Source organism: Terrapene carolina, unplaced genomic scaffold (genome assembly GCF_002925995.2).
Source record: "Terrapene carolina triunguis isolate 2854851 unplaced genomic scaffold, T_m_triunguis-2.0 Scaffold247, whole genome shotgun sequence".
NCBI lineage: Eukaryota > Metazoa > Chordata > Testudines > Emydidae > Terrapene > Terrapene triunguis.
The window spans coordinates 1,974,703-2,001,852 of NW_020664598.1; the positions used below are offsets into that span (position 1 = coordinate 1,974,703).

The 27,150-nt window shown below is 45.9% G+C and overlaps 1 protein-coding gene across 1 annotated transcript in view; it reads right to left on the reverse strand.

Moving 5' to 3' along the window:
* FAM83F (family with sequence similarity 83 member F) overlaps positions 1–27,150 on the reverse strand; it is a 33,101-nt gene that overhangs the window by 1,379 nt on the left and 4,572 nt on the right. The window contains exons 2-4 of the mRNA XM_029912797.1: positions 22,531–22,698; positions 17,617–17,738; positions 16,232–16,971 (exon numbers count right to left, since the gene is read on the reverse strand). Of these exons, the coding sequence (XP_029768657.1) occupies positions 16,232–16,971; positions 17,617–17,738; positions 22,531–22,698 (1,030 nt within the window). The remainder of the gene's footprint in view (positions 1–16,231; positions 16,972–17,616; positions 17,739–22,530; positions 22,699–27,150) is intronic.

Genomic DNA, 27,150 nt, shown 5'->3' on the forward strand with positions numbered 1-27,150 from the left:
CTGGAGAAGGCATGCCAGAGACAGAGGAGGAAGAGATTTGAGTTACAGGCATTAGGAGAGGGAACCCTGCTACTAGCCCACACCTACACCAGATGTGTAAGTAATTGCTGGGAATGTGGGCAAGCAAGAGGAAGCTGCCACGTGTGCAGCATCAGCCGAGATGCTGGATGGTTGGCCAGCCCTGAGGTAGCTGATGAAGGCTGGTGCTATGACATACCCCTCCATTTGAAGCTGATACTGGAAATAGTAAAAGCAAAGTTCTTGGAGTTTACTTTGTTTTTTCTTTCTTACCTGAATCACACCCTGCACAAACTTGTGACTCACTCATTGTGCTATCTTGGCCAGCATCCTGGGACTGTTGGCAGCTAAACCAATCCCCCAGTCTCAGGTGCTGAGCTCCCTGCACCTCCTGCCTAACTGGGAGCTGACAGCAGCTCCCTTCTTGGCTGCCATTTGACCTAAAGCTAGGAAGGAGAGGAGAAAACATGATAGGAGCCCCACCTACTAGGTCTCACTGAGAGCAGGGGAAGCCCACAGTCAGAGGTCCTGGGTCAACAGTGTGGTGCCATTTACAGGCCCCATCTTCTCTCCACTTCCTCCCACTGGGAAGCACAGTGAGGCTGTTGACAGATCTCAGTCCGGCAGCAACAGGAGCAGGAAGGTCAGTGCTGAGGTGCTGGCTCAGTAACTGGCCGATTGGACTTCACCCATGCAGTACTCCACACAGAGGGTCCCAGTCGGCCCATTCTTTGGACCCGGGGAGGAAGGGGAGAGCTTTCAATCCCTATTCCAGGAGTGCCCCAGCTTCCAGTGTGTGATGGGAGACTTGCACAAATACCCCCTCCCCACATCACATGTGATGAACCTTGCAACATACACTGGGGACTACAACTGCTGCCAGCCCTCTTCCCACTGTACATCCCTTTCCCCTGCCCAGATAGGAGAAAGGCTCCTGAACCAGGAAGTGACTAGCCAACTTGGAGAAGCAGCAGCCACATGATGACCCGGAACTGGAGAGAAGCTGAATGCAGAGAGGAGTCCCCAGGAACTGTATACAGAGCCACATGTAGAACAGGCTGAGTGCGCCAGACACTACAGCTGGGTGGAGGTCTGTATGGGGCTTATGGGGGAGCAGCAGAGTAGATAGCCAGTGCAGAGGTGCCCCCATGAGAGAGACACCACTAAATGAGCCTGGTCTGCAAGTTCCCATTTGCTAGAACAGAGACTGGACTGGAGAGGGCACCCCAGCCATTGGGCCTGAAGAGCCCTGTCAATTGGACTGCCTCCCCTCCCCCAAGCCTAAACAAGAGCCACTATTGCTCACTGTGAACTGTAACTGTTTAAGCTTTCTGTACCTAGGGTATCTAGACTGCAACCTTGCCCTTTCCTGCCTACCCAAGTAAAATACCCTTTCACTCAGCCATGTGTCAGAGTGGTTTCTGGGGCTAGCTGCTGAGGTAGGGTTGCCAACTTTCTAATTGCACAAAACTGAACACCCTAGCCCCACTCCTTCCCTGCCCCAAGGCCCTGCCCCTCACTCACTACATTCCCCCTCCCTTGGTGGCTTGCTCTCCCGCACGTTCACCCACTTTCACTGGACTAGGGCAAGGGGTTGGGGTGTGGGGCAGAGGTGAGGGCTCTAGCTGGGGGTGCAGGCTCCATGGTGGGGCCAGAAATGAGGGGTTCAGGGTGTGGGAGGGGGCTCTGGGCTGGGGCAGGGAGTTGGGGTGTGGGCTCCGGCTGTGGGTGCAGGCTCTGGGGTGGGTCTGGGGATGAGGGGTTTGGGGTGCAGGAGGGGGCTCCAGGTTGTTGGGTGGAGACTAGGGATTCGGAGTGCGGGAGGGGGCTGCGGGTTGGGTGCAGGAGGGGGTATGGGCTCTGGGGTGGGGTCAGGGATGAGGGGTTCAGGGTGTGGGAGGGGGCTCAGGGCTGGGGCAGGAGGTTGGGGCTGGACTTACCTCGGGCGGCTCCCGGACAGCGGGGCTAAGGCAGGCTCCCTGCCTGTCCTGTATTGTTCCCAGGAAGCAGCCAGCAGGTCTGGCTGAGAGGTGGGTGGGGAAGCAGGAGGCTCCGCATTCTGCTCTGGCCTGCAGGCACCCCCCCAGCTCCCATTGATTGTGGTTCCCGGCCAATGGGAGTGCAGAGCCAGTGCTTGGGGTGGGAACAGCGTGTGGAGCCCCGTGGCCCCCCACCCCCGCCTAGGAGCCGGACCTGCTGGCCGCTTCCTGGGAACAGTACAGAACCAGAACCTTAGACCCACAGCACCACTGACCGGACTTTTCACAGCCCGGTTGGTGGTGCTGACTGGAGCTGCCAGGGTCCCTTTTTGACCAGGCGTTCCAGTCAAAAACCAGACACTTGGCAAACCTATGCTGAGGCAGCTACAGTCCTTGCCTCCAAGTCGTAGTCCACTACTGGTACCTTAGTGGGTTGGTGTATTCCAGCTCAGAGCAGCCCTGATAACTACACACAGTTGTCTCTCCCTTACTTTGGGGGAGGGGGAAAGGTGCTTTTCCCATAACCCTACACTAAACTGCTCCAGAGTCCTAGGGAATGTCCCCAGATCTCCCCCCCCCCCCCACCCCGTGGAGCAGCAGAGGAGATGATCCTTTCCTTCTGAGGGCTGCTGCAGTATGAATGGATTGAAAGACCTGTAGCTCTCATTGCGTGTTGCAGAAAAGAGCATGCCCACTCCCAACAGCCCTCAGCAGCTCCGTTCTGTTCAGCAAGTGGCCCACACACTGACTTGTGCTGCTGATAGATTGCCTACTGTTTGGCCCCCAGATCAGACTAAGGGAGCCCTGGGAACTACCTTAACTTGTGGCCCTGTTCAGTGGCCTCTATGGGCCATTGGTAGAGCACAGAATCATCAGGCTGCTATAGGCCTACACTAGAACACCAGCACATGGGGCCTGATGTAAGGGGAGCATAGAGCTAGCTTTGTGACTCCTGCAGAGTATCTCCTGCAGCAGAGATATTTCCAGGAACAGCCCTTTTGCAGAGATTTAGCCATCACAGAGAGGCTGCAGTGCAGGGTTAAGTTCCCCTCCAATATTTATTTTTACACCAAACACCCCTAACATAAGAGATTCCAAAGCAAGATCCAGCCTGCCAGAACCTTCCTACTGGCTGCAGGGCATACACCAAGGGCAACCAGCTCTTACGTGTGTCTCTGTCTTTGTGTGTTTGTCTCTTTGGGTGCAAATAGGAGACTGTGGGTCATATCCTACTCTTAGTAACACCAGTGTAAATGAGCATGATTTAGGCATGTAGCAGAAGAAGTTAGTGAGAAACCTGCAGCATCTGAACTGAATTTTTCTCCCAGAAAACTTTTGATTTATTAAAATGCTCATCAGATATTCACTTTATTTACTCTATTTGTTACTGTATCTCCACCTTGAAAGGGCAACAATAAATGCTTTAAAATACCAGAGTAAAGGTCATTATTTCACTCAAGTGCCCATCAGCGCCTCTGCCTATTGTATTTCTACTGAAGTGTTATTTTATAACTTCCTGACCACAAGGTGCATTAGCCTGTGGGAATAGATTCTCAAAGATAAGTGGTGGAATCATTTACAAAGCACTAGAAAATGTAGTGCAGGGAATAATCTTGTAGCAGGTTGGGGCAGTAGACAAGATGACCCAGTGGTCTCTTCCATCTCTAATTTCTATCAATGGAACAAGTTATCCCTCAGTACACTAAAAGGAGCCATTTCCCTTTCTTTCAATAGCTGCACACTGTGACTAATGGCCATGCTAAACCAGAGCAACTGATCCTTCTACACTGCAGTGGTTCTCAAACTTTTGTACTGGTGACCCCTTTCAAATAGCAAGCATATGAGTGTGACCCCCCCTTATAAATTAAAAACACTTTTTTATATATTTAACACCATTATAAATGCTGGATGCAAAGCGGGGTTTGGGGTGGAGGCTGACAGCTCACGACCCCCCATGTAATAAACTCACGACCCCCTGAGGGGTCCCAACCCCCAGTTTGAGAACCCCTGTTCTACAGCAGGGGTCCTCAAACTTAATTGAACCATGACCCCCTTCTGACAACAAAAATTACTATACGACTCCAGGAGGGAGGACCAAAGCCCAAGCCCACCAAGCCTTGTGCGGGGATCAAAGCCCAAGGGCTTCAACCCCAGGTGGGGGGCCTGTAACCTGAGCCCCAGCACCCAGCAGTGGGGCTCAGGCTTTGGCTTCTGCCCCAGCAAGTCTAATGCCAGCCCTGGCAACCCCATTAAAATGGTGTCACACCCACTCTGGAGTCCTGACCCACAGTTTGAGAACCGCTGTCTACAGCAATGTTCTGCACTTAGCAAGCTGGCTAAAAATGTTCACACTCTGTTTAGACTTGTTATTTTCTGCTTCTCTAACAGCAAGTGGTCAGCATGGGGGAACTGCCAGAGAGAGAATTTCTGGTGGAAGATTAGGGATAACTAAAGCGATGTTTGCGTCTGAATTCTATAAAGGAGATCATAAATATTGCAACAGTAAAATGAATAGTTCTTTGAAAATTTAAGTAGTCTTTCTTCTCAAATACTTGAAGTAGTAAATACCCTTTCATAAGGATATCTAACATATGCACTTCAAGCCATTTCACCAAAAGTCTTGTCTTCTAAGGGGATGGCTTTTCCTTTTCATTCTTTCCCTCTGGAAGTGTCCTCCATCTGGTTCTGACAGGAGCTCCTCAGTCCTTTCTTTCCCAGTGATGTAAAAAGAGGAAGGTATAATAATGAAAATAGCCCTTCTGTTCACTTAGGTTGGGTTCTGACTGTTTAAAAAGTTGCAGACCTAATACAGAAAGGGGATTCTTGGTTCTGCCCTCCTGAAGTTAGCTCAGACATTTATCCTAGACCTTTTAACTTATCCTGTAGGAATCTGAGATACCACCAGCTTAATCTAGCCACAAATAACACCCAAGCATAGGGTTTGTTTTCTGAAGTTTACTAAATGAACAAAGTGTGTGACTCAGATTGCCACCAACTCTGCTGACCCACGTGGTTGATGCACTTATCCCACCCCCCTTTTTGGCACACACACACACACACACATCCTGAATTAATTTTGTTTAGTGTTGGGGCTGGCTCTGACATGTCGCAAGTTGCCTCCTGCCCTGTATGTTGGCACTTTCCCACCTCTTGGAGGAAGGATCATTCAAGGGTTAGGGCACTGGCCTAAGGACATGGGAGACTGAGCTTCAATTTCCTGCCTGCTGTGGACTTCCTGTGAGACTTTAAGCAAGTCACTTCTGAACCTCTCTGCTCCAGTTCACCATCTGTCAAATGAGGGTAATAATGCTTCCCTACATCATAGGGCTGTTGGAGCATAACTACATTAAGAGATTGTGAAGCACTGTGAGACCTATTACTGAGATGTGCGATATGAGAAATAGGCATTATTTATTTGTATTATTTGGGGGAAGGAGTGAACTAGGACACTTTACCTAACCGTAGTCAATCTGTATTCTGGCTCACAGTGTAAAAGGACTTTCTGATATGGATTGTTCCAAAAGAACATTCACTCTTATGATCTAGTGTAAGTTGAATTATTCCAGGCTGAGTCTCTCATTCTACTCTGCTAGCGGGAGTGCTGGCCTGACCATTTTATAACCGTAGGTATTAGGCCCCTGGCAGAACAGGGAGCAACAGAACCATGATGTTAGTCCTCCCTCTGTCATGGCTATTAAACTGATTGAAGGAGATTCTATCCCTTTGGTAATGGGTACTCAAATTTGATGGGGCAAGGAACTAGAGCAATATCCATTCAGCCCATAATAGGCAATTACCATCCTTCCTCTAAATCTGCACTCAGTAATGGTATACAGCCCTCTGGCAGAAAGTGCCTTTTTTCCCTGTGAAAGGGAAAGGGCCATGAGGAGCCACTACTAAAGATGTGTAGGGTGCAGAGGGGAAAGGAAACAGAAGAAAGAGAGAAACATCTGTAACTTAAGACAAAGATCAGAAGTTAGAGCTGTGCTAAGAGTTAGGTAAAATGTTTCCCAGCCTGGCTGCAGGCACAAAGGCCCTGTGGCTACAGCTGTAGGTTTCTCCATCCCATGCCTCCTACCACCTCTGATCCAGCCTTTCCCAAACCTCTCACTATGGAATAGTCCTGCATTCCTCTGCAGACTGAGGACAAATAGGATCTTGTGACACGAACAGGTCATTAACTCCTGGAATGCTCACTGATTACATGAGAACTCCTACCAAAAGTTTAAGGAAATTTGGAAAAAAAAAAAATCCAAGAATGGTATTCGGGATCGAGGAAGAAAAGGAAAGCCTAGGTCAATATTGGTTTTCTTCGAGATTCTCGCTGAGGAGAGTGCAAGTGAAGAAAACTGACAATGGAAACCAACTGAGGGCTGCGTAGATATAGATGGTTTGGGGTTCATGGAGCATTGATATGCTTTCCATGACAAGGAAACTGGATGAAGCTACTGCCATTTAGGCATAAGGGGTGCACACCTCCCAAGCTGTGAACTGGCAATGATTGCTAAGCAGGCTTGAAAACACAGATAGGAAAGGGAGGAGCTTTTGCTTATCTGAAGTAGTTTTTCATGTCCTTCAACATACAGAAGTCAGAGAGGCGATAGAATCATCACAAAATGTAATCAGGAATAAAAAGCGTATTTCATGTACACAAAAAAGAGAGTATTTTGTGAGGAAGAAGAGTTGAAGAGTTACTTAAACGTCAGCAATTATGATCTAGTGTGGATAGCTGAAAGGCAATGGGGGTGATTGACTTTCACATTAAATGTCATTATTGATGGGTACAAATTACATAGGAGAGATGAAGAGGGAAGAAAGGATAGCACTTTGTCAAGAGTATTTACAACAGCAGCAAGATACAATTCAGCCATGAAGAGAGCAGCGTGAAAAATGAAAACACCTGAAGTGGGCATCTGCTACAGCCTACCCAACTGGAAGAGAGCGAGAATGAAAAAATTATGGAGCAACTCTCAAGGTACTCGAAACCACAGGGGACTGTACTCATGGGGAATTTTAACTGCTCAGACTTCCATTAACAAATACAGCCAAACATCTGTCAAAGATCTTCCTATATTGCACAGAAGGCAAGTCTAATCTCTAACAAAGGGGCAGTGAGGGGAGGAAGAGAGGATCCTCTGGGAATAAGGTTAGAGTCTAAAAAACTTCCTGGAAACAAATTTCTGATTTCAACACCAGGTCTGTGCTGACAGTAACATACGACAGGGTACATGCTCACAGTGGATTCTCACTTGCCTTAGGCAGAACACCACATGGGAAGCTGCGTGGCTATTCCAGATACCTGCATACCTTGGAGGCACTAATGCACAATTCATATACGTAGTTATAATGGCTACCTGTACAACTTATGTACAAGAATACACTACAGTATAGTTTCATCAGATACTCACACAGCTGCTCTTTCTCCTGCAGTGCAGAGGTTGGAGGATGTTGTGGGGTTTGTATAAAATGTGATCCAAGAAAGTAGCCGTGACCGGGGGGAAGGAGGTGGGGGACAAAAACAAACAAACTAAAAAACAACCCAGCTTTGATCAACTTATGCATAGAAAGGAAGTTATTGAAATTGTGAGAATAAATAAAGCAACACCAAAGAACACAAACTACCTGAATGTAACATGTTAGGAATTTGTTTATTTGACTCATAAAATGCATCTTTCATGATTCCTTGGCACATGTACACATTAAAGACACAAATAAGTACAATAAATTGGCACAATGTCAACCAAAGGACTCAGTCTCTCCCAGAAAAGAGAGAGAGCCCCAACTTTGTTATCCCATAGCAAAAGTCTGTGCATAAAGATAGGCTTCATGATGTGCCAGGAAGATCAGTGAACTCTGGCTCTGCTGGACCAAAGGGGAAGCAAGTTCCAAAGTTGAGGCACTCTCACTGGATTGACCGGGGCCAAAAAGTGCTAGAGTTGCTTCCTCACAATCTTCTCAAGTAATCTTCCCAAAAAGGAAGGTTAGACACATGGTTCTAATTGGCAATATCAGCATCAAAAGATGGCTTGTCCAGCAAGAGCCCAACCTAGGTTCATTGAGAACTGCTGCCATCTTGCCCTCCCTTAACAAGGTGCTGACTATTTTTGCACATGTCCCCGCCCCACCTCCCAACTACATTTTATCCATCAGAGGGGCAAGGGTCCATTTCACAAGTTGCAGGCCCTGAATTCCCCAAGCACTTTGAGAACCACAGTGAATACAGCTGGTCAGAATAAATCATGATTATCTCACCCATACACAGACCTATTGCTATGGGAACAACCAGACTTATCTGCAGTGTAGAAGTAAGGAACCTGGCAAGCTGAAACATTCAGCTCTGCATTTGAGAGAAGATTGCCTGGATCTGCCACTGACATTGTTAAGGAATGGGTTCAGAAGATGCAGCATTAGAGTGCAAGACAGCAAGTTTAGTGTAAATTAAGAAATCTAATAAATATTATTAAAATCTAGTTTTGTATAATAAGGCTGAAGAGTCCTATCAGACTCCAGAGATAAGGCATAAAACTAATTCCTGAGGCTACTAAAAATTGGAAGAAAAACAGACCAAAAAATTGTATGTGGCAGCTGGGTGTGACAACAAAACAAAAATGGACAGTCAGACAAGATCTGCAGGGAAAAATAAGTACAGTAAAACAAGATGATCAAGTTTATGTTAGCCAGTGAGATTAACGGAAATAAGGGTTTTTATATCGGGGAAAAAGTAATACCAAAGAGAAATTCAGTCCATTAATAAGCGAGGCAGGAATGACATTAACAGCAAAAGAATGGCTGAGGTATTGATTTCCTTTTAAGTCTCTCTTAATTAGAAAAATAAGAAAAAGATATGTGGATAGTAATGAAGACCTTTAAAATATATTGATCAAAACCCGATACAAGACTATTTAAATCATCTTGTTGTTAGGTGAATTAGCTAGTGTATTTATTAAACCACATTTTAAAAAACAATACTTGGTCACAGAGAATAGGGAAGCACCAGAGGTTTGAAATCAGACAACCGTCTGACCAATTAGAAAGTGTATGAAAAGCAATCCTGGCCATGGTTAACTTAATTACTTTATCAGTGATTGAAGTTAAACAAATACAAGTAAAAAGAGAAAAATCTCCAAACAAAGAGGAAGATAATAGAACCAAGACAAACTAAGCCACCTCAGTTTATAAGGAGCAAGCCATGTTAAATACTGGAAATACTCACATATGTGAGTAGCCCTGCTTAATTCAGTGGCACTACTCATGTATGAAGTTATTCATGTGTTTAAGTGATGGTGTAAACTGCTACCTGTGCTGTGTTACTGGGGAGGGGAACCTTTATAAAGAGCTGCTGTTAGGTTAGAGTTGGTTGAAGCTGTTGTAGGGGTACCGTCTGTTCCCCGGCTGGCTATACTGACTGGCAATCACTTTGTCAACTCACATTGGGGTGAGCATACCTAGTAGAATGAAGGAAAGATACCATGGCCAGCCTAAGGTCAAGTGAGGTTCTTGTGAGCATGTTCAGCAGTAGAAGCAGTTCACTTGTCATTGATATTAAATATACTGCACATGCCTAGTGTAGCAGCTCATGACTGTTTTCTGTCCCTATAAATAAAAGTAGGGAGAGACAGAGAATTCCATTCATGTTCTTATACCAAATCCACCATCATGGTATTTGAGAACCAGACCTGGTGATAGGAAGAAATCTGCTACAATGAGCAACTTCCAGGCAGGGCATTGGCTGTGGACAGGATGCAATTAGGGGTATGGAATGGCTTCCGTATGAAGAGAGATTAATAAGACCGGGACTTTTCAGCTTGGAAAAGAGACGATTGGGGGGGGCGGGGTATGATTGAGGTCTATAAAATCATGACTGGTATGGAGAAAGTAAATAAGGAAGTGTTATTTACTCCTTCTCATAACACAAGAACTAGGGGTCACCAAATGAAGTTAATAGGCAGCAGGTTTAAAACAAACAAAAGGAAGAATTTCTTCACACAACGCACAGTCAACCTGTGGAACTCCTTGCCAGAGGATGTTGTGAAGGCCAAGACCACAATAGGGTTAAAAAAGAAATAGATAAATTCATGGAGGATAGGTCCATCAATGGCTATTAGCCAGGGTGGGCTGGGATGGTGTCCCTAGCCTCTGTTTACCAAAAGCTGGGAATGAGCGACAGGGAATGGATCACTTGATTATTACCTGCTCTGTTCATTCCCTCTGGAGCACCTGGCATTGGCCACTCTCGGAAGACAGGATACTGGGCTAGATGGACAATTGGTCTGACCCAATATGGCCGTTCTTATGTTCAATTGACCAGATTTTATCAATTGCAGGAAACTCCCTAATCATACAATCACAGTGATCAAAGACCCAGCAGAATATTTGGGATAGTTTATTTCTGGGTGGGTGTTCTTTGCTACAAATTCCAAGTACAACCGGAATGTGTGCTGAACTTTGTTCATTTTCATTAAAGAAATCATATTTCCTTTGCTGTGTTCAATAACGTGTTAGTACAAATATATTATTTGTATTTAGGTGGTTATTTGCCATTATGATGTATTTTTCTTACAAATCACTGAGGGTTTGTTCAAGGCAGCATATTGTGGTGATCTGCCTGCAAAAATTCACTCAAAACATGTCAGGACAAAATGCTAGTCCAAATATTGAATGAATCCAATGGGGGTGTGCACAATAACTGGTGTCTCCATATATTTATGGGATGGGAACCTCTATTTGGAAGGGGGAGGTTAACTAAAAATGGAAAGTAAGCCAGACGTTTAAAACTTTCACCCATCCCTCCTTGTCTTTTCAGCCTTCAAGACGTATCCCTTTACTTACTCACTTTCCATTAAGATCAAGATGGCACGGAATTAATGATTAAACTGATTTTATGATTCATCTCCTGTGGCCCTGTATAATCTTGCAGCACTCCTTGCTATCCCAGGTCTGGGACCCCACACGCACCTCAATCTTGGTCTGAAGCATTCCCTTATATTCCAAAGCTTGTCTTCTCCTGAGGGGAAATTATTACCAAATCATTCAGCTCAGTTGACATCAAGTGAAGAGCTAGCATACTAACCCCCTGGTCTCTTCCAGCCAAATCCACGTTCTTCATCCACTGAATCTTCTAGCTGTCCCTGCTGATAACTGAAATCTATAGAAATCCATAGAAAAGGAAAATCCACATGATCTGCAGATTTCACAATTTTCTCCCAAATGATGCAATGCTGTCCTTTTGAGTCTGTAGCTAGATAGATTGAAATAGCTGCATTAAGAAGTGGAAAGCTCCCCTGCATTCATCTCAATGCGGGTTTAGCTCCGAGTTTCAATTATCACAGTTAAATATTGACATTAACACTTTCACCACTAATCCTTATATAGGAAGCACCCACATTTTTATGCTTTGTGCAACACGTGTGCTTTCACTGGAGGTGCAAGCTGCATCCCGGACATTACAATGGTTTGAAAGACCATTTGTGTGAGAAGAAGTCTGCAGGTTTTAAATGGGTAAGAAGTCATACGTTCCATCAAATGCTCTTTTGGGGTCTTCAATTCTCCTGACATTCCTTCCAGATCAAGACATCACACAGGCTGACTGTTTGGTTTTATCCCCTGTGGGAGAGTTTGGGTTCATTTTACCTGTAATAAAAAGGTTAAAAAAAAAAAAAAAAGATTTTTATAAAAAACTTTCAGCACACAACTTTCAACTCTCCCTCATTATATTGCTTGTTTTAGACCCACATTCACCCCTCTTGGGGGGAGGGGGAGGAGAAGGGGGAACCATCTCACTTTCTAACTGTGAAATCAGGAGACACCCAAAAAAAAAAGGCAGACTCCAGAAACAAAAGGTGATAAAGCTTTATAATGACTAGAGAAATGAGCTCTGTTTCCTGGTCTGTAAGCATGACAGCCTGAAATATGGACTTCTCAGCTCACAGAAGGCAAGAAAGGCCAGACCTGGTCACTGCTTGCTTGGGACACTTCCAAAGAGTTAGAGATGAAAAAAGGCTACTGGGTCAGCTTGTCCACCTGAGCAGTGCAGCCTTAGTCCCTACAATACGTTCTGCAGTGCTTTACTCACTCTAGTTTCAAATGTCCAGAGTGATGGGCCTTCCAAAACTTTTCTTGAGACACAAATCTGGGGTGTAATAATCCCACAGTTAAGTGGGATATCTAGCCTAAATAGTCATGTTCTGAGTTTCATCCCATTACTCCTAATCATCCCTTGGCCACCACCCTCAACAGTTTCCTTCTTTCCCACTCCTCCCTGATGTCTGTACCCTTTAATACATACTTGTAAAGTTATCCCATCTCCCTTAGGCAGCGGATAGCTACACTAGATGTATTTTGTTCAACATAGAAGATGCTGGTGGGGGAGGCTGCTCAAGATCCAGGGGTAACACTTTTATTAAAAATGGAGTTCTCAAGCAGTATAAACTGGAACATCACCCTAGCAGAAATCCCAGTAAGTGGTGGCCAGGCTTCTGATCAGGGCATTACCCCCAGTCTTCACTGGTGAGATCTCTACAACCCACACGCTTTGTATTTAACTCTGGCTGTATCTAATTCTGGTATAGTCTTCTGGAATGTAAACAGCCAGTAAGATTTTTCAAGCCCTGCCACAAAGCTTACTTCTGTCCCTTCTTTGCTGTCTTCTCTTACTATTGACTGAGCCTGAGCCACATAGACTGTTAGAGGCCAGGACAGTTTCTCTCAGATAGTGATCAACACAAGCAATGGGAATCTGGTCTTTCTATGTATTTATATGATGTCATGTGTCTCTACAGTTAAATATAATTAATAGTGACTTTAGAGCAGTGGTTCTCAAACTTTTGTACTGGTGACCCCTTTCACATAGCTAGCCACTGAATGCGACCCCCCCCCTTATAAATTAAAAACACTTTTCTATATATTTAACACCATTATAAATGCTGGAGGCAAAGCGGGGTTTAGGATGGAGGCTGACAGCTCCCGACCCCCCCATGTAATAACCTTGCGACCCCCAGAGGGGTCCCGACCCCCAGTTTGAGATCCTTGCTTTAGAGGATGTGTGCACAGGTAAGCCCAAAGGGTTAATACATGCTTGCATGAATCTTTAAAAAAAATATATGCATCTAATTCAAAGTATGAAGCTTTGGATAACTGCATTCAAAGCACCTCTGTTGTATTCCAACCTTCCCCTGCCGCCTCAAACATAGCACTGCAGCATTCCTCACTTAGGCCTACATTGAGCCAAGCTTGGAGTTTTAAAATGAAGCCAGTCCCAAAGTTATCTGAGTAGTAAGAAGTGCCTCACATTTTCTTGAAGCACGAATGCCACTCCACATCCATGCCTAAGAAGTTTTATTAAACCCTCAAGCAGCATGTTACTAACAAAGAAACCACATGATCTTATTAATGTAAACCTTGTTCTCCTCTTTCCCCCTAGTCCCCACTTCTCAAGTGTTACCTTGGGGCCTGAACCTTACTCAGGGAGTAGCTACATTGATTAGAGAAGGTTGCAAGATCAAGCTCTTTGACTATAAGCATCTTGGGGCAGAGACTGTGATCCAAATTCTAAGGCAATGCTTAAGTTATATCCCTCCTCCACCCTTATATTCAGACTCTCTTAGATCCACTTGCACCCATTGTTGTGGTGTCAGGTCACCTACACTTTTGAACCAGCACCTCTTTAGTATTTGTATAAGCCTAAATAAGAGACCCACATGCAGAAGTGACCCTAGCTATTTTGCCACCCACTCCCAGCCTGCCCAAAAAAGGCCAGCCAATCATAGCAGAGGTAAAAAAAGCCCAGCAGCACAACGCTACTTGGAAGTTTGTATCCAGGGTGACTGCCCTACTCATCTCCTCCTCCCCCCCCAACTCAAAATGTAGGCCGCCCACATGATCACCAAGTTCACTGTTGACTTTAGATTTCTAAGATTTTTGCTGCATTTACTTTATAAATTGATACTAAGTATAAACTTCGGGTGAGTTTTCTTTTTACCATCTCATTATTCATATACTACCCCAAATTGTGGTAGGTGACTTACAGCAGTGGTTCTCAACCTTTCCAGACTACTGTACCCCTTTCAGGAGTCAGATTCATCTTGCGTACCCCTAAGTTTCAATTCACTTAAAAATTACTTGCTTACAAAATCAGACATAAAAATACAGAAGTGTCACAGCCACACTATTACTGAAAAATTGCTTATGTTCTCATTTTTACCATATAATTATAAAATAAATTAATTGGAATATAAATCTTGTACTTACATTTCAGTGTATAGTCTATAGAGCAGTATAAACAAGTCATTGTCTGTATGAAATTTTAGTTTGCACTGACTTTGCTAGTGCTTTTTATGTACCCTATTGTAAAACTAGGCAAATATCTTGATAAGTTGATGTACCCCCTGGAAACCTCTGAGTACCCCCAGGGTACATTTGCCCGTGGTTGAGAACCACTGACTTACAGTACTGATAAGAAGACACAGCTCATGCCCTAGAAAGGTAACAGCCTCATTTTGACATAACATGTGGGAGTGACAGGGTGGTGGGAGAACTATTTTACAACAGCTAGAGTCAAAGGTTAGAAATATGGGGTCTCTATCACTTAAATTGCCTCTTTAGAGAGACAGATGGGAAAACAGACTCAACAGTTCTCTAGTTTTGTCACTAGAGGGTACTGCAAGCCCTTAGGTCAATCCATCTGATTCCAATAAATCTACAGATTTCCTTCCTCCGTGGAAGGGGACCAGCAGAGTACCTAACATATACTAGCTGTGCAGAGAATATGCAGTCACTTGAGATGGGAGAGGGGAGGGGAGGGGAGGGCTCACTCCCAACTTCCCAAATTCTAAGGGTGCCCTCCAAAATGAATCTATTGTGGTCCAGACTAGACTATTCGCATCTTGTTTCAATCTGTTTTAAGTAGCTTTGGGATTTAAATCTCTCTCGAGGCAGAAATATTTCTAAGAATCCAACTGATGGCTATTTTTTAATCTCATCTTTCTCCCCATTACCCTCCTCATTTTCTTGAGTCTCTTTCCATTTTTTAAAAATGGCAGTTTCAGGCTTATCAAATCTCCCCTCTTCCCCCACGCCAAATGTCCCATTTCACATTCTTTTGGGCATAGAATGATCCCTGATTAAGATGGGTCAGGAAGAAATTACTCCCCTAAAGCAGGGGTCCCCAAAGTGTAGGTTGCAACCCTTGGGGGGGCACAGAGGAATGTTCAGGGGGTGCAGCAGGGTCTGGGGCACCCCCCACAGCAGGTGGGGAGGGAGCGCCCCCCAGCTCAACTATGACTCTGCCCTCAACCGCAGCCCCCGACCCGCGGCTCCAGCTCCGCTCCCGGCCCCAGCCCCAACCATGGGGGAGGGCGGGTGGGCAGACTGGGTAACAGGGGGCAGGGGTGACTGAAAAAGTTTGGGGACCACTGCCCTAACATAATTTATTCCCCTGCTATATGAGGTGTTCTGGTTTTGCAACTCTCTCCACAGCATCCAGCATGGGTCACTGTCAAAGAGGGAGATTAGCCTGGAAAGTCTATAGCTTTGTTCCAGTCTGTCAACATCTAAACCTTTCAGGAACTAGTGTGTGAAGGGGATTTGCCAGTTCTGAATTCACTTGAGTCACTGAAACCTAACCTGGACAAAGCCACTAAAGGACATGTCGCAAGCACTGATCATGGCCATGTTGCGATAAGTCCCTATGTTCTAATTCCATGATGATCTCCCCAATGTTTGATTGGGGGGGATGGAGAAGGAGTAGATTATGTAGGATTCCCCCACTCTGTATTCCCTCCCACCATGACCTTGTCATAGTAACTCTATATCCAGTCAAGTAAAGCTGAATAGGTTAGCTGGTAGGAGACATCTAAAACCTGTCTGTGCAACTGTGCGCTGCCAATAGGGTCCCTGAAGTACAACAGGGTTCTCTGCTAGCATCTAGGAGGGCTGTGAACCACTAATGCTGCTTCAGCTGGGAAGCAAAGTACCTGTGCCTGGAACCTTTTTACATGGGGAGGTGGGGAATGAGAGAGAGATTCACCCTCCCCACCTCGAGACCATCAGAGGAAGTCACATGAGAAGTGTGAGTCTCACAAAATTTCCCTTTAAAAATGCCTGCAAGATGATTTTGTTTCATTGGCCTCAGTTGCTCTCCTTGTCATTTTAAGGCAGAGAGGAAAAGAAATGGTTGGAGCTGCCCTCACGTGCCTGGACTGGGGGAGCCCAGGGGAACCGTGGTGGAGGAGGTTTACCTGAGGTGCCCGCACTACTCCGAATGCTGACAGGGCTGAAGCTGATCAGGTCCTCACCTGTCGTCTTCACAATCTCAAACTCTTCTCCTGAGATTCCCTCACTGGCAAAAGAATTGGCCTCAGTGTTCATGACTGGGGGACGTTTAGCTTTCCTGCTGAAAAACTCGCTGCCAAACCTCTTACCCTGCTTGGAGTTGGCTTCCCCGTTGGCAACAGAACTGCCAGCCTCCTCATCCTTCTTGGTGTCACGAATGGACTCCCTGGATTTGGACTTATGTTTCGGATCCCGATGGAAGAAGGAGAACAATCTCTGGGGACTCCGGTTCACTCTCCCCAAGTTCTCGAGAGGTGGCAGAATTTCTGGTAGCACCTGCTCCACCGTGATCAAGTCATTCAGAAACTGATTCAGCCGCTTCTTTGACTCACTTTCCTCCTCATTCTTTTCCAGTTTCCCCTGTGCCTCCTGCCTCTGGCGCGAAGCCCAGAACATTTCACCAGGGGCAGCCCCTGTCACTAGACCATACTTGGGGTTGATCATCTTACGAGACACGGTGGAGGAGCGAAACTCCGATATCCCAGCTCCTGAATGAAAAGGGCTAGCAATGTTCAGCTCCTTGTAGAGATTGACCTCCTCAGAGATGGCATAGAGCTCACGAAACTCTATGTCAAACATCTCCACATTCTGCCCCGTCAACAACAGGAGGATGTTTCTGTCGATGTGGGATGAGCTCCAAGTGAAACTGGCAGAGAGAAGCCACTGTTAGATTTTTGCATGGAGATAGGGAGACCTGACACCTCTCCAACCCCCAAATGACCACCTCTGAACTCTCAGCATTCAGAAACACATGGCTCTGCAACCATGTGATGAGTATCTGACTTGATACTTGAGTGGCATGGTATATATTTTTAAGTCTGTTCTTTATTGTACAGGTGGACAAATCTGGTAGAGAAAGCTGTGTGACCTTAAAGTACAGTTCCCCCATCTGGACAAGGACACTGGTAACCACACTTAACCTGCTGTTGCTGAATTGGCAGGAGGGCTCTCAATACTGCCCAGCTAACCTCTTCTAGATAGCAAACTGGCCAAAGTGGATGCTGGGGAATCCCATTTGACCTTTGGTTGGTGAGGAGGAGGAATTCTCTCATTCAGTGGAACGTTGTGTTGACACAGAGATACTCTATCCTCCAAAAGTCAGTTCTGTGTTCTCTATCGCACATCAGACTTCTACAAAGAGCTCAACTGGACACAGCAGCCTATCTAGGAAATGGACTGGACAACTGTTAAGGAATAAAAAAAGAAGGAGGCTGCTCCCTACCTCTCCTAGGTAAAGCATGGGGTAGACTTTATACAAAGAACATGGGTATGTCCTGGGTGAGTGACCCACCTGTAGGACCCAGTGGCCACTTGTTCACCATCCACCATCAGGAACCGGGAGGCTAAGGTGCCTTTGATCTTCCCTGATGGCATATAGAACCCAACTCCCGTCACAAAACGTACACGGATGTTCTAACAGGAAGGTGAAAAAACAAATCACAACAAATCGTGCATATAGAGAATCAGATAATCCCCCAGCTCCAGGCACCACCACCCCAGTCATCTCATCTCACCTCATCCCATGCTAGAGCTTATTTCACATTGGCCAACAGAACTCAGAAAGATTGCAGAAGGGATAATCCAAGGCAGAATGTACTTCTGCTGTCTGTCCCAGCTGGTCACTTATTTTCTATACAGGTCACTCTCCTCCATCAATCTGTAGGCCTGTCCAATAGGTTAAATGTGCTTGCAACTCTGCCTGCCCCATTCACCTATTCGTCCCAGCACTCAGAAGTCTAAAATGCAGGTGGGACAAAGCTTCCAAAATCTAAGGGAAGAAAATGATCCTCAGTCCCCAATGCTGAGCTGCAGCCTCAGGAGACCCAACCCAGGTGGGGGAGTGAATCAACAGTGGCATTTTTGCACTCTCTGAATCCTGGGTCCACCCCCAGTCACCCATAAGCCACTCTGCCAGCCGAGACTAGCTAGAGCACAGTGCATTGTGGCCACATAAATTCCTAACCCTGGCATATTCCTATGCTGGGAGGATGGGGGAAGGGAGATTCTCCTACAGGGAGATCCACCTGGTGTTAAATTAAAGGGGCTGAAATGGAGACCTGAAATGGAGGCCTCAGGCACTGGTCTCATTTGTGTTGTCATAGTGATAAAGTAGAGCTTGGTAAAAGGAGGGAAATTAAAAGTCTGGACAATTTTATTATCAGAGACAACAAGAGGAGAGAACATCCCAATTTTCTGGAACATTCCAACAGGAGAGATTCCCCTGGCCCCCCATAATGGAGGTTTCCTCCTAGTCTCCTCCTGCTACAGTAAGAGAACTCCTCCCCTTACCAGTGGGTTGGGAAGGATTCCCAGGCATCTCAGAAATCTAACTGGCCACTGCAAAGAGATCAGCGGGCATGACAGACCACAGAATCCTCTTTTAGAGATTTGGTGGTATAAGGGTCAGTTATACTTAAGTCCTAAGTAGACTAGAAAAATGCTGACTTAAGGCTATATGCCTTTCAGTGTCAGATGTCTGTCTGCACATAACATACAAGAACAGAGATTTGAGTACACAAACAAGTGCTCTGCTGATTAGACCTATGTCATATGTTTAAAGAACCACGTGGCCCTGTCTGTACCAGACTGGATTTCCAGCCATAGGTGAACTTACTGTGACCAAAGGAATCCAGAATTCTTTTAAAATCCTAGTTTTCTGAATATAATATGTAATTTTTAATCTGTTCATCATATCTATTGTATTTAATCTGTTCAATAGAAATGCTGAAGTGTCAGTACAAATTCTGACTAATAATAAATTATAATACTTGCAATCATATACTACTTGGTATGTTTGAAGTGCCGTGCAGACATTAGCTAATTAACCATCACAATACCCCTATAAGTATTACTACTCTATGTCACGGATGGGGAACCTGAAAAAGTCAAAGTGACTAGCTCAAGGCCTCATAGTGAGTCATGTGTGTGGGATGCTGAATGCAGGTCAGGGAGAGCACATCAGAAGCAGGGTGTCCTGTTTGGTGTTTATTATAACATTTTTATCCATCTGGTTTTCCACTGAAGATCTTTTTCTATTTAACCAACCTGGATTTTGCTGTATCCCAGTCAATAGCCCATGATCTGCAAACAGAATTACCTCATTTTTTCAAATCAGTCCAAAAAAGGTACAAGAGGTTATGTGACTTCTTTACCAGGAAGCAATCTGTCTACTGAGAGCAGTCTGTGTGAGCACAAAGCCAGACGTGTTACAACAGTATTTAGAAAGTGGAGGTTTCACTGGATTTGCACATTGCAATTCCTGCTTTTGGTAAAAAGAAGTCAAATTTGATTTTCTTTTAATTACTGTGATCTAAAAATGACTCTTTACATGGGCACAGAGGGAGTAGAAAGATACAACAAAATAATCACACAAATACCCTTTAACAGTGCAGAGACAAAGATATATCGATATGGCTTCATGTGCAGAAAACACAAACAGCATGCGATTTAGTGAATATACCACATCAACTACCTCCAAAAACTTATATTTCTATGTCGTCTCTTACTCTGAAAGATCTCAGGGTATTTAAAGATGAATAAATAAACTATACAGAGGGAACAGGATCCCTCCACTGAAATGCACTCACCTCTAGGATGGAGCACTACCATGCTATTAAATAGCTTAAGGGTATGTCTACATTTGAGCTGGGAGGTGTGATTCCCAGCTTGTGCAGACGTATCCATGCTAGCTCTGATCAAGCTAGCACTTACAAATAGCAGTGTGTCGGCAGCAGCCTAGGTGGCCTCTCAAGTTAGCTGCCCCAAGTACAATCTCGCCCAACTCCCTGGGTATGTACTTAGGCGACTAGCCTGAGCTGCTGTGGACACACTGCTATTTCTAGGTGCTAACCCCTAAGCTAGGAATCACACCTCCCAGTTCAAATGTAAATGTACCCTAAGAGAAAGAATACGATATCCAGGTGAAGCAGAGTGCAATTACCTAAATTAAAATATGGACAGAACAGTTCTTAAGCGTTTTTAAAAAAAATCAGAGTGCTATGGGATCATTTAATGATTGCAACTAATCAACCTCTTGGTGTTACAGCTCACTTGGAAGATGGCACTTCCAGCAGCAGACCACCCCATCTTACCATGCCAGGACCTTAGTTCAATGTGAACACAGGGGAAAGTGCCATCTATTCAGTTATTAGCACCACAACTTCTTGCAGAACGCCGGTGTTCCTTGAAGGTCTCCCATTCAAGTACTGATCTAGCTTGATCCTGCTTAACCTGTAAGATCTGAGGGAAACCCAGCAAAAGGGGATATGGGTACCTGCTATTTAGCTGGGTGAAAGTAAAAACTACTATCCCTGAGAAGGAGATCAACAGAGGTCTGACTTCATTGCAAGGCTGGCAGTGAAGCCCACTCATGGGGGAATAAGGCTGAACTCAAGTATTGAAGTCTCCCCCAATGGCAGCAGGAAGCTAAGTATAAAAGGGGAGTGTAGCCGTTAAACACTTTTTGAAGAAAAAAAAAAAAAAGCAGAGGACAAGTCTAGACCTCAGCTAGAAGCAGCCCTCCACTTTGTATCCATTTAGAAACCTCTGGTTGCAGAAGCCTTGTTTTTATCCACCACACTCAGGCTTCAGAAAATCATATTCTTTGTATTTGAATTCGCTTTGCAATTACTTCAACCAAAGGAGATCTGGTTTTCACCCTGAGCAATGACCAATGCTTTCCTGCTAGGAATCAAAGCAGGCTGGCAGGGCCGGCTCTACTGTTTTTGCCGCCCCAAGCAGCGCGACGAATTGCCGCCACGGACGGCGGGGGCTGTCCGTGTGCTGTTAGGGCGGCACGCGTGTTTCCGTGGCGGCGGCAATTCGGCGGCAGCTTCTGTCTTCAGCCGGGAGACAGAAGCCGCCGAATTGCCACCGCGGGCAGCTGAACATAGAAGCTGCCGCCGAATTGCCGCCACTGCGGAAATGCGCGTGCCGCCCTAACGGCACACGGACCGCCCCCACCGTCCACGGCGGCAATTCGGCGCGCTGCATGGAGCGGCAAAAACACATGGACTGCCGCCCCTTGCAGATTCCACCCCAAGCACCTGCTTGGAATGCTGGTGCCTGGAGCCGGCCCTGCAGGCTGGTCATGGCCTCACAGCGGGTTATGGTATGTACATGGAGGGGACCTTTCTGTCTCTCTCTCTCTTTAAGGTGAAAATTTTCCTACTGCTTAGCCACTAATCCTCAGCAGGTAGACTAGACTCAGACCCTTATTCCAGTTCTGTGACACCGGTACATGAACATACTGTAACTGACACCATCTTGGTGCATATAGGCCTGAGCAGTGGTGCACAAAAATTAGTGATCTCTACCCACAAACCCTGGAGGCAAGCTCTGTAGGCACTCCCATTAGGAGAGCCTCCGGGGTACCTCCCATGCAATGCCTTCACCCAGGAAAAACACTCACACACATATTGGGGTCACAAAATTAGCAGGGAGCTTTAGTCCCAGTCTGGCTGAGATAATAGAAGTGAGTTCAGTAAAGTAACGAGACAGAATTAGATGACAGTCAGACAAACAAAATTGACAGGCCCAAATAAGAGTCGGAGAATGACTGAGACCTTTCGGTTCTAGATCAGCTGGAATCCCTGCTCCAGAGGCACATGATTCTCCATGACAAAGTTCTCTCCAATCAGGGATGCTTAGGTCAGTCAGGCACAAACCCTCCTCAGGCCCCTTCCTACTCAGAGCTCCCCCTCTAAGGTCATTCCTCTGTCTTCTCCTGCTCCACTCAGCACCAAAAAACCATTTTCTTACTCTCCTGCTTTCCAATATGGCTCCAGTCCCCAGCTCCCCTCTGCCAATCAGAGCACATTGCAGCTAGAAGGGACTCAGTTGTCCATCCAAACAATCTCTGATCCACCCCAGAACTGCAGCAGCTCAGCCCCCTTCTGGAGACACAAAGGCCCTTTAAGCTTTCGCCTGATCTATACTGAAAAGTTAAATCGACCAGGCTACATCATTCAGAGCCGTGAAAAATTTTACACCCTTAACACCATAGTTAGGTTGGCCTAATCTCCAGTGTAAACATGGCTAAGTCGAAGGAAGAATTCTTCAGTCAACCTAGCTACTGCTTCTTGAAAAAATGAACTATATTAACAAAAAAATCCCCTTTTGTCGACGTAGGAAGTGTCTACACTTGGGCATTACAGCGGAACATCTGTAGCGTAGACAGGGCCTCCATTGTATCACAGTATCTTACCTGGATCTGGAAGCTATTGAGATTCATACACTTGCACATCTCCAGGAAGAACTTCACACCCTCCTCATCTAGGATTATATAGACTGGGATCCGGCGCTTGTATGCTGCGTCCACAATATCCTGGAAGATGTCCCGGTCTGTAAACAGATCCATTACCACTGCAATGATCTGGAAGCAAGGATCAGGCAGAAAGAGAGGCAAGTAAAATACAGTATTAGAGATAGGGGTGAGATGGGGACATGCAAACGCACTAATATAAAACAAAAGGGTATGGGTGCCAGGCCAGATGGGTAGAGAGTATACTCAAAGGCAGACTAAACCGTGAGAGAAACACATGCCTGAACACAATTTAGTAACCTCATTACTTCATGGCATGGCTCCCAATGCCTGCACATGTACATGGAAAGAGTTTGTTAGTTCTTGTTGGGAGCTCTCTTGTCATTTCCAGGGAATGCTGCATATTAATCAGAGGCTTGAAGAACAACAAAGCCAGCTGCCCAGTTTTCATCTCCACTGTGAGACCTCTCCACCACGTGTGTCTCACAGTGATTTACCTATATGTGAAGAGACCCTGGAAAACCAAGGTTCACCTGCTCAGCACAAGGGGCCCGAGAAATTGTGGGCAGAGGAGACAGAATACTAAGGGTGTGTGGAGAAGGGGGATTTTGTTTTTCAGTTCCACAGATTCCCCTGAGAACTCTCCTACCTGGGCTGGGTTCACAAGGAATGCATATCTATATCTGACCTATGGGGTTCAAACATACCTGCTCATATTTATAACAACAGAGATGGTTTGGCATTCTGTTCTGCATTTGTTGGTGCTACAAGTATCCTCCCCACCCCCTTTCACTTTAAATGCCCAACAGGATACATTTTTCCAACACAGACTTTATAAAAAAACAATGGAAAAAGCTACATTAACATGCTGTTAAACTCACAAAAGTCTGAACAGTCAGTGGTTACAGGTAATTACAAAGCAAGAAGATTGTTGGCACCCTTTACAATATAGGAAGGTGATCTCAAAGGGCTTTTCTCTGTGGTCCACACCCTACTCTATTCTCCCTTTTTAAAACACTAGAAATATCAAGTCCCAACTTGCCTCTTCCTCCTGAAAGACTTTACCCAGCCTTTGGAAGGCTGTGAATGAATCACCACAGGAAGCTGCTGCTTTCCTAGTCTCATTCATTTACAGTGGGCATGTAAACTTGGGCAGTCAGAGGGCCCCTGCCTACACTAGGCTGGGAACAGAGTTGTCTGTATAAAGTTTAAATTCCATGGGCGCCATTCACAATGGCCAGCCGCATTGTGTTAAACAGAGGTAGCATGAAACTATTTTAAACTCTTTTAAAAACCAATCAGGCAGTATGGGTCCCAGCTCAGTGCAGAGAAGAGCCCCTTTCCTTCAGCTGAAGGTTGGAAGGGGCCCAACTCAGGTTTCAAGGGGTATTAACTACAGCAAGGTAAATAATCCTCACTAGAGAGGCAAACTGAATCTGGGAAAGAGATTGCCCTTGTATGCTCCAAACCATGCCACAGCATAAGAACGGCCATACTGGGCAGACCAAAGGTCCATCCAGCCCAGTATCCTGTCTACCAACAGTGGCCAATGCCAGGTGCCCCAGAGGGAGTGAACCTAACAGGTAATGATCAAGTGATCTCTCTCCTGCCATCCATCTCCACCCTCTGACAAACAGAGACTAGGGACACCATTCCTTACCCATCCTGGCTAATAGCCAATAATGGACTTAATGTCCATGAATTTATCTAGTTCTCTTTTAAACCCTGTTATAGTCCTAGCCTTCACTACCTCCTCAGGCAAGGAGTTCCACAGGTTGACTGTGCACTATGTGAAGAAGAACTTCCTTTTATTTGTTTTAAACCTGCTGCCCATTAATTTCATTGGTGGCCCCTAGTTCTTATATTATGGGAACAAGTAAATCACTTTTCCTTATTCACTTTCTCCACACCACTCATGATTTTATATACCTCTATCATATCCCCCCTTAGGCCTGGTCCACACTACCCCCCCACTTCGGACTAAGGTACGCAAATTCAGCTACGTTAATAACGTAGCTGAATTTGAAGTACCTTAGTCCGAACTTACCGCGGGTCCAGACGCAGCAGGCAGGCTCCCCCGTCGATGCCGCGTACTCCTCTCGGCAAGCTGGAGTACCGGCGTCGACGGCGAGCAGTTCCGGGATCGATCCCAGAACATCAATTGCCTGCCGCCGGACCCTCCGGTAAGTGTAGACGTACCCTTAGTCTCCTCTTTTCCAAGCTGAAAAGTCCTAGCCTCTTTAATCTCTCCGCATATGGGACCCATTCCAACGCCCTAATCATTTTAGTTGCCCTTTTCTGAACTTTTTCTAATGCCAGTATATCTTTTTTGAGATGAGGAGACCACATCTGTACGCAGTATTCAAGATGTGGGCGTACCATCTATTTATATAAGGGCAATAAGGTATTCTCCATCTTATTCTCTATCCCTTTTTTAATGATTCCTAACATCCTGTTTGCTTTTTTGACTGCCGCCGCACACTGCGTGGACATCTTCAGAGAACTATCCATGATGACTCCAAGATCTCTTTCCTGATTAGTTGTAGCTAAATTAGCCCCCATCATATTGTATGTATAGTTGGGGTTATTTTTTCCAATGTGCATTACTTTACATTTATCCACATTAAATTTCATTTGCCATTTTGTTGCCCAATCACTTAGTTTTGTGAGATCTTTTTTGAAATTCTTCACAGTCTGCTTTGGTCTTAACTATCTTGAGCAGTTTAGTATCGTCTGCAAACTTTGCCACCTCAATGTTTACCCCTTTCTCCAGATCATTTATGAATAAGTTGAATAGGATTGGTCCTAGGACTGACCCTTGGGGAACACCACTAGTTACCCCTCTCCATTCTGAAAATTTACCATTTATTCCTACCCTTTATTCCCTGTCCTTTAACCAGTTCTCAATCCATGAAAGGATCTTCCCTCTTATCCCATGACAACTTAATTTACGTAAGAACCTTTAGTGAGGGACCTTGTCAAAGGCTTTCTGGAAATCTAAGTACACTATGTCCACTAGATCCCCCTTGTCCACATGTTTGTTGACTCCTTCAAAGAACCATAGTTAATAGTTCCGCAATTTCACATTTGAGTTCTTTCAGAACTCTTGGGTGAATGCCATCTGGTCCCGATGACTTGTTACTGTTAAGTTTATCAATTAATTCCAAAACCTCCTCTAGTGACACTTCAATCTGTGACAATTCTTCAGATTTGTCACCTACAAAGGACAGCTCAGGTTTGGGAATCTCCCCAACATCCTCAGCAATGAAGACTGAAGCAAAGAATTGGCAGACTCTCTTTTTCCTCACCATACAGACAGGGACTTACCACTGCCAAAGACCATTGCTTCACCAGACCCGTTCTGTTAGCAGAGGATTACACAGCATTTTCTTAAAAGAGAGACAGCTTCCAGCATACTTAGCTACATGTATTTGCCACAGGTGATCAGTGATTAGAGAGTGAATAAGCTATACACACAACCACCTCTGTGACATGGGGCCAAATATGGCCAGCTAGTGGCAGAACACTGCCCTGTCATCAGATAGGACCTGGGCTGGAGTTCCTGGTGCAAAGGTGAAGCCAAAGTTCACCTGCTGGGGGGAGGGGGAGAAGAGTTAGTGCTATGTGCCATCATGCAGAGGACCTAGATTTCATTCCTAGTCTCTCAATGCCTGGCTATCATCAGTCCTGCTAATAATAGGGAAACATTTTACAAATCTCTCACAGTTGTGGACACTGATTTAGCTCCAGTATTAATAACATTCTGCGCCCTAGGTTAGACAGCCTGCCAATTGCTGCTTCAGTTTTAACCAAACTTGTCAATTACACCTGTTGAGTAAGTCTACATGCTGTGGTTAATAGTACACCTCTACCCCGATATAATGTGGTCTGATATAACGCGAATTCGGATATAACGCGGTAAAGCAGTGCTCCGGGGGACGGGGCTGCTTTACCTCGTCATATCCGAATTTGTGTTACCGCAAGCGGTTCATCTGCGCCCCCCGTTACTTGCTGCGGCCCTCCCCGGGGCCCCCCCAGCTCATCTCCGCTCCGCCTCCTCCCGCAAGCGCGCCACAGCTCCGCTTTTCCCCAGTCTCTACATAAAAGAATAAATAAATGCTCAGCTCCGCTTCTCCTCCCTCCCAGGCTTGCTGATTGGCGCAGCAAGCCTGGGAGGGAGGGGGGAGAAGCGGAGCTGCGGCGCGCTCGCGGGAGGAGATGGAGCGGAGGTGAGCTGGGGCAGGGGGGCCCCAGGGAGGGCCGCAGCGAGTAACGGGCGGGCACAGAGGAACCGCTCCCCGCTCCAGCTCATCTCCGCCTCCTCCCCAGAGTGCGCCGCCGCCGCTGCTCCGCTCCCCACCCCATATGCGGAATGAATTTTGTTATGTGCACCAATATGGAGGTGATGTGTGACATCATCTTCATATTGGTGCACATAACAAAATTCATGTGGTGGGGGTGGGGCTGAGGGGTTCGGAGTGTGCGAGGGGGCTCAGGGTTGGGGCAGAGGGTTGGGGTGCAGGGGTGTGAGGGCTCCAGCTGGGGGTGCAGGCTCTGGGGTGG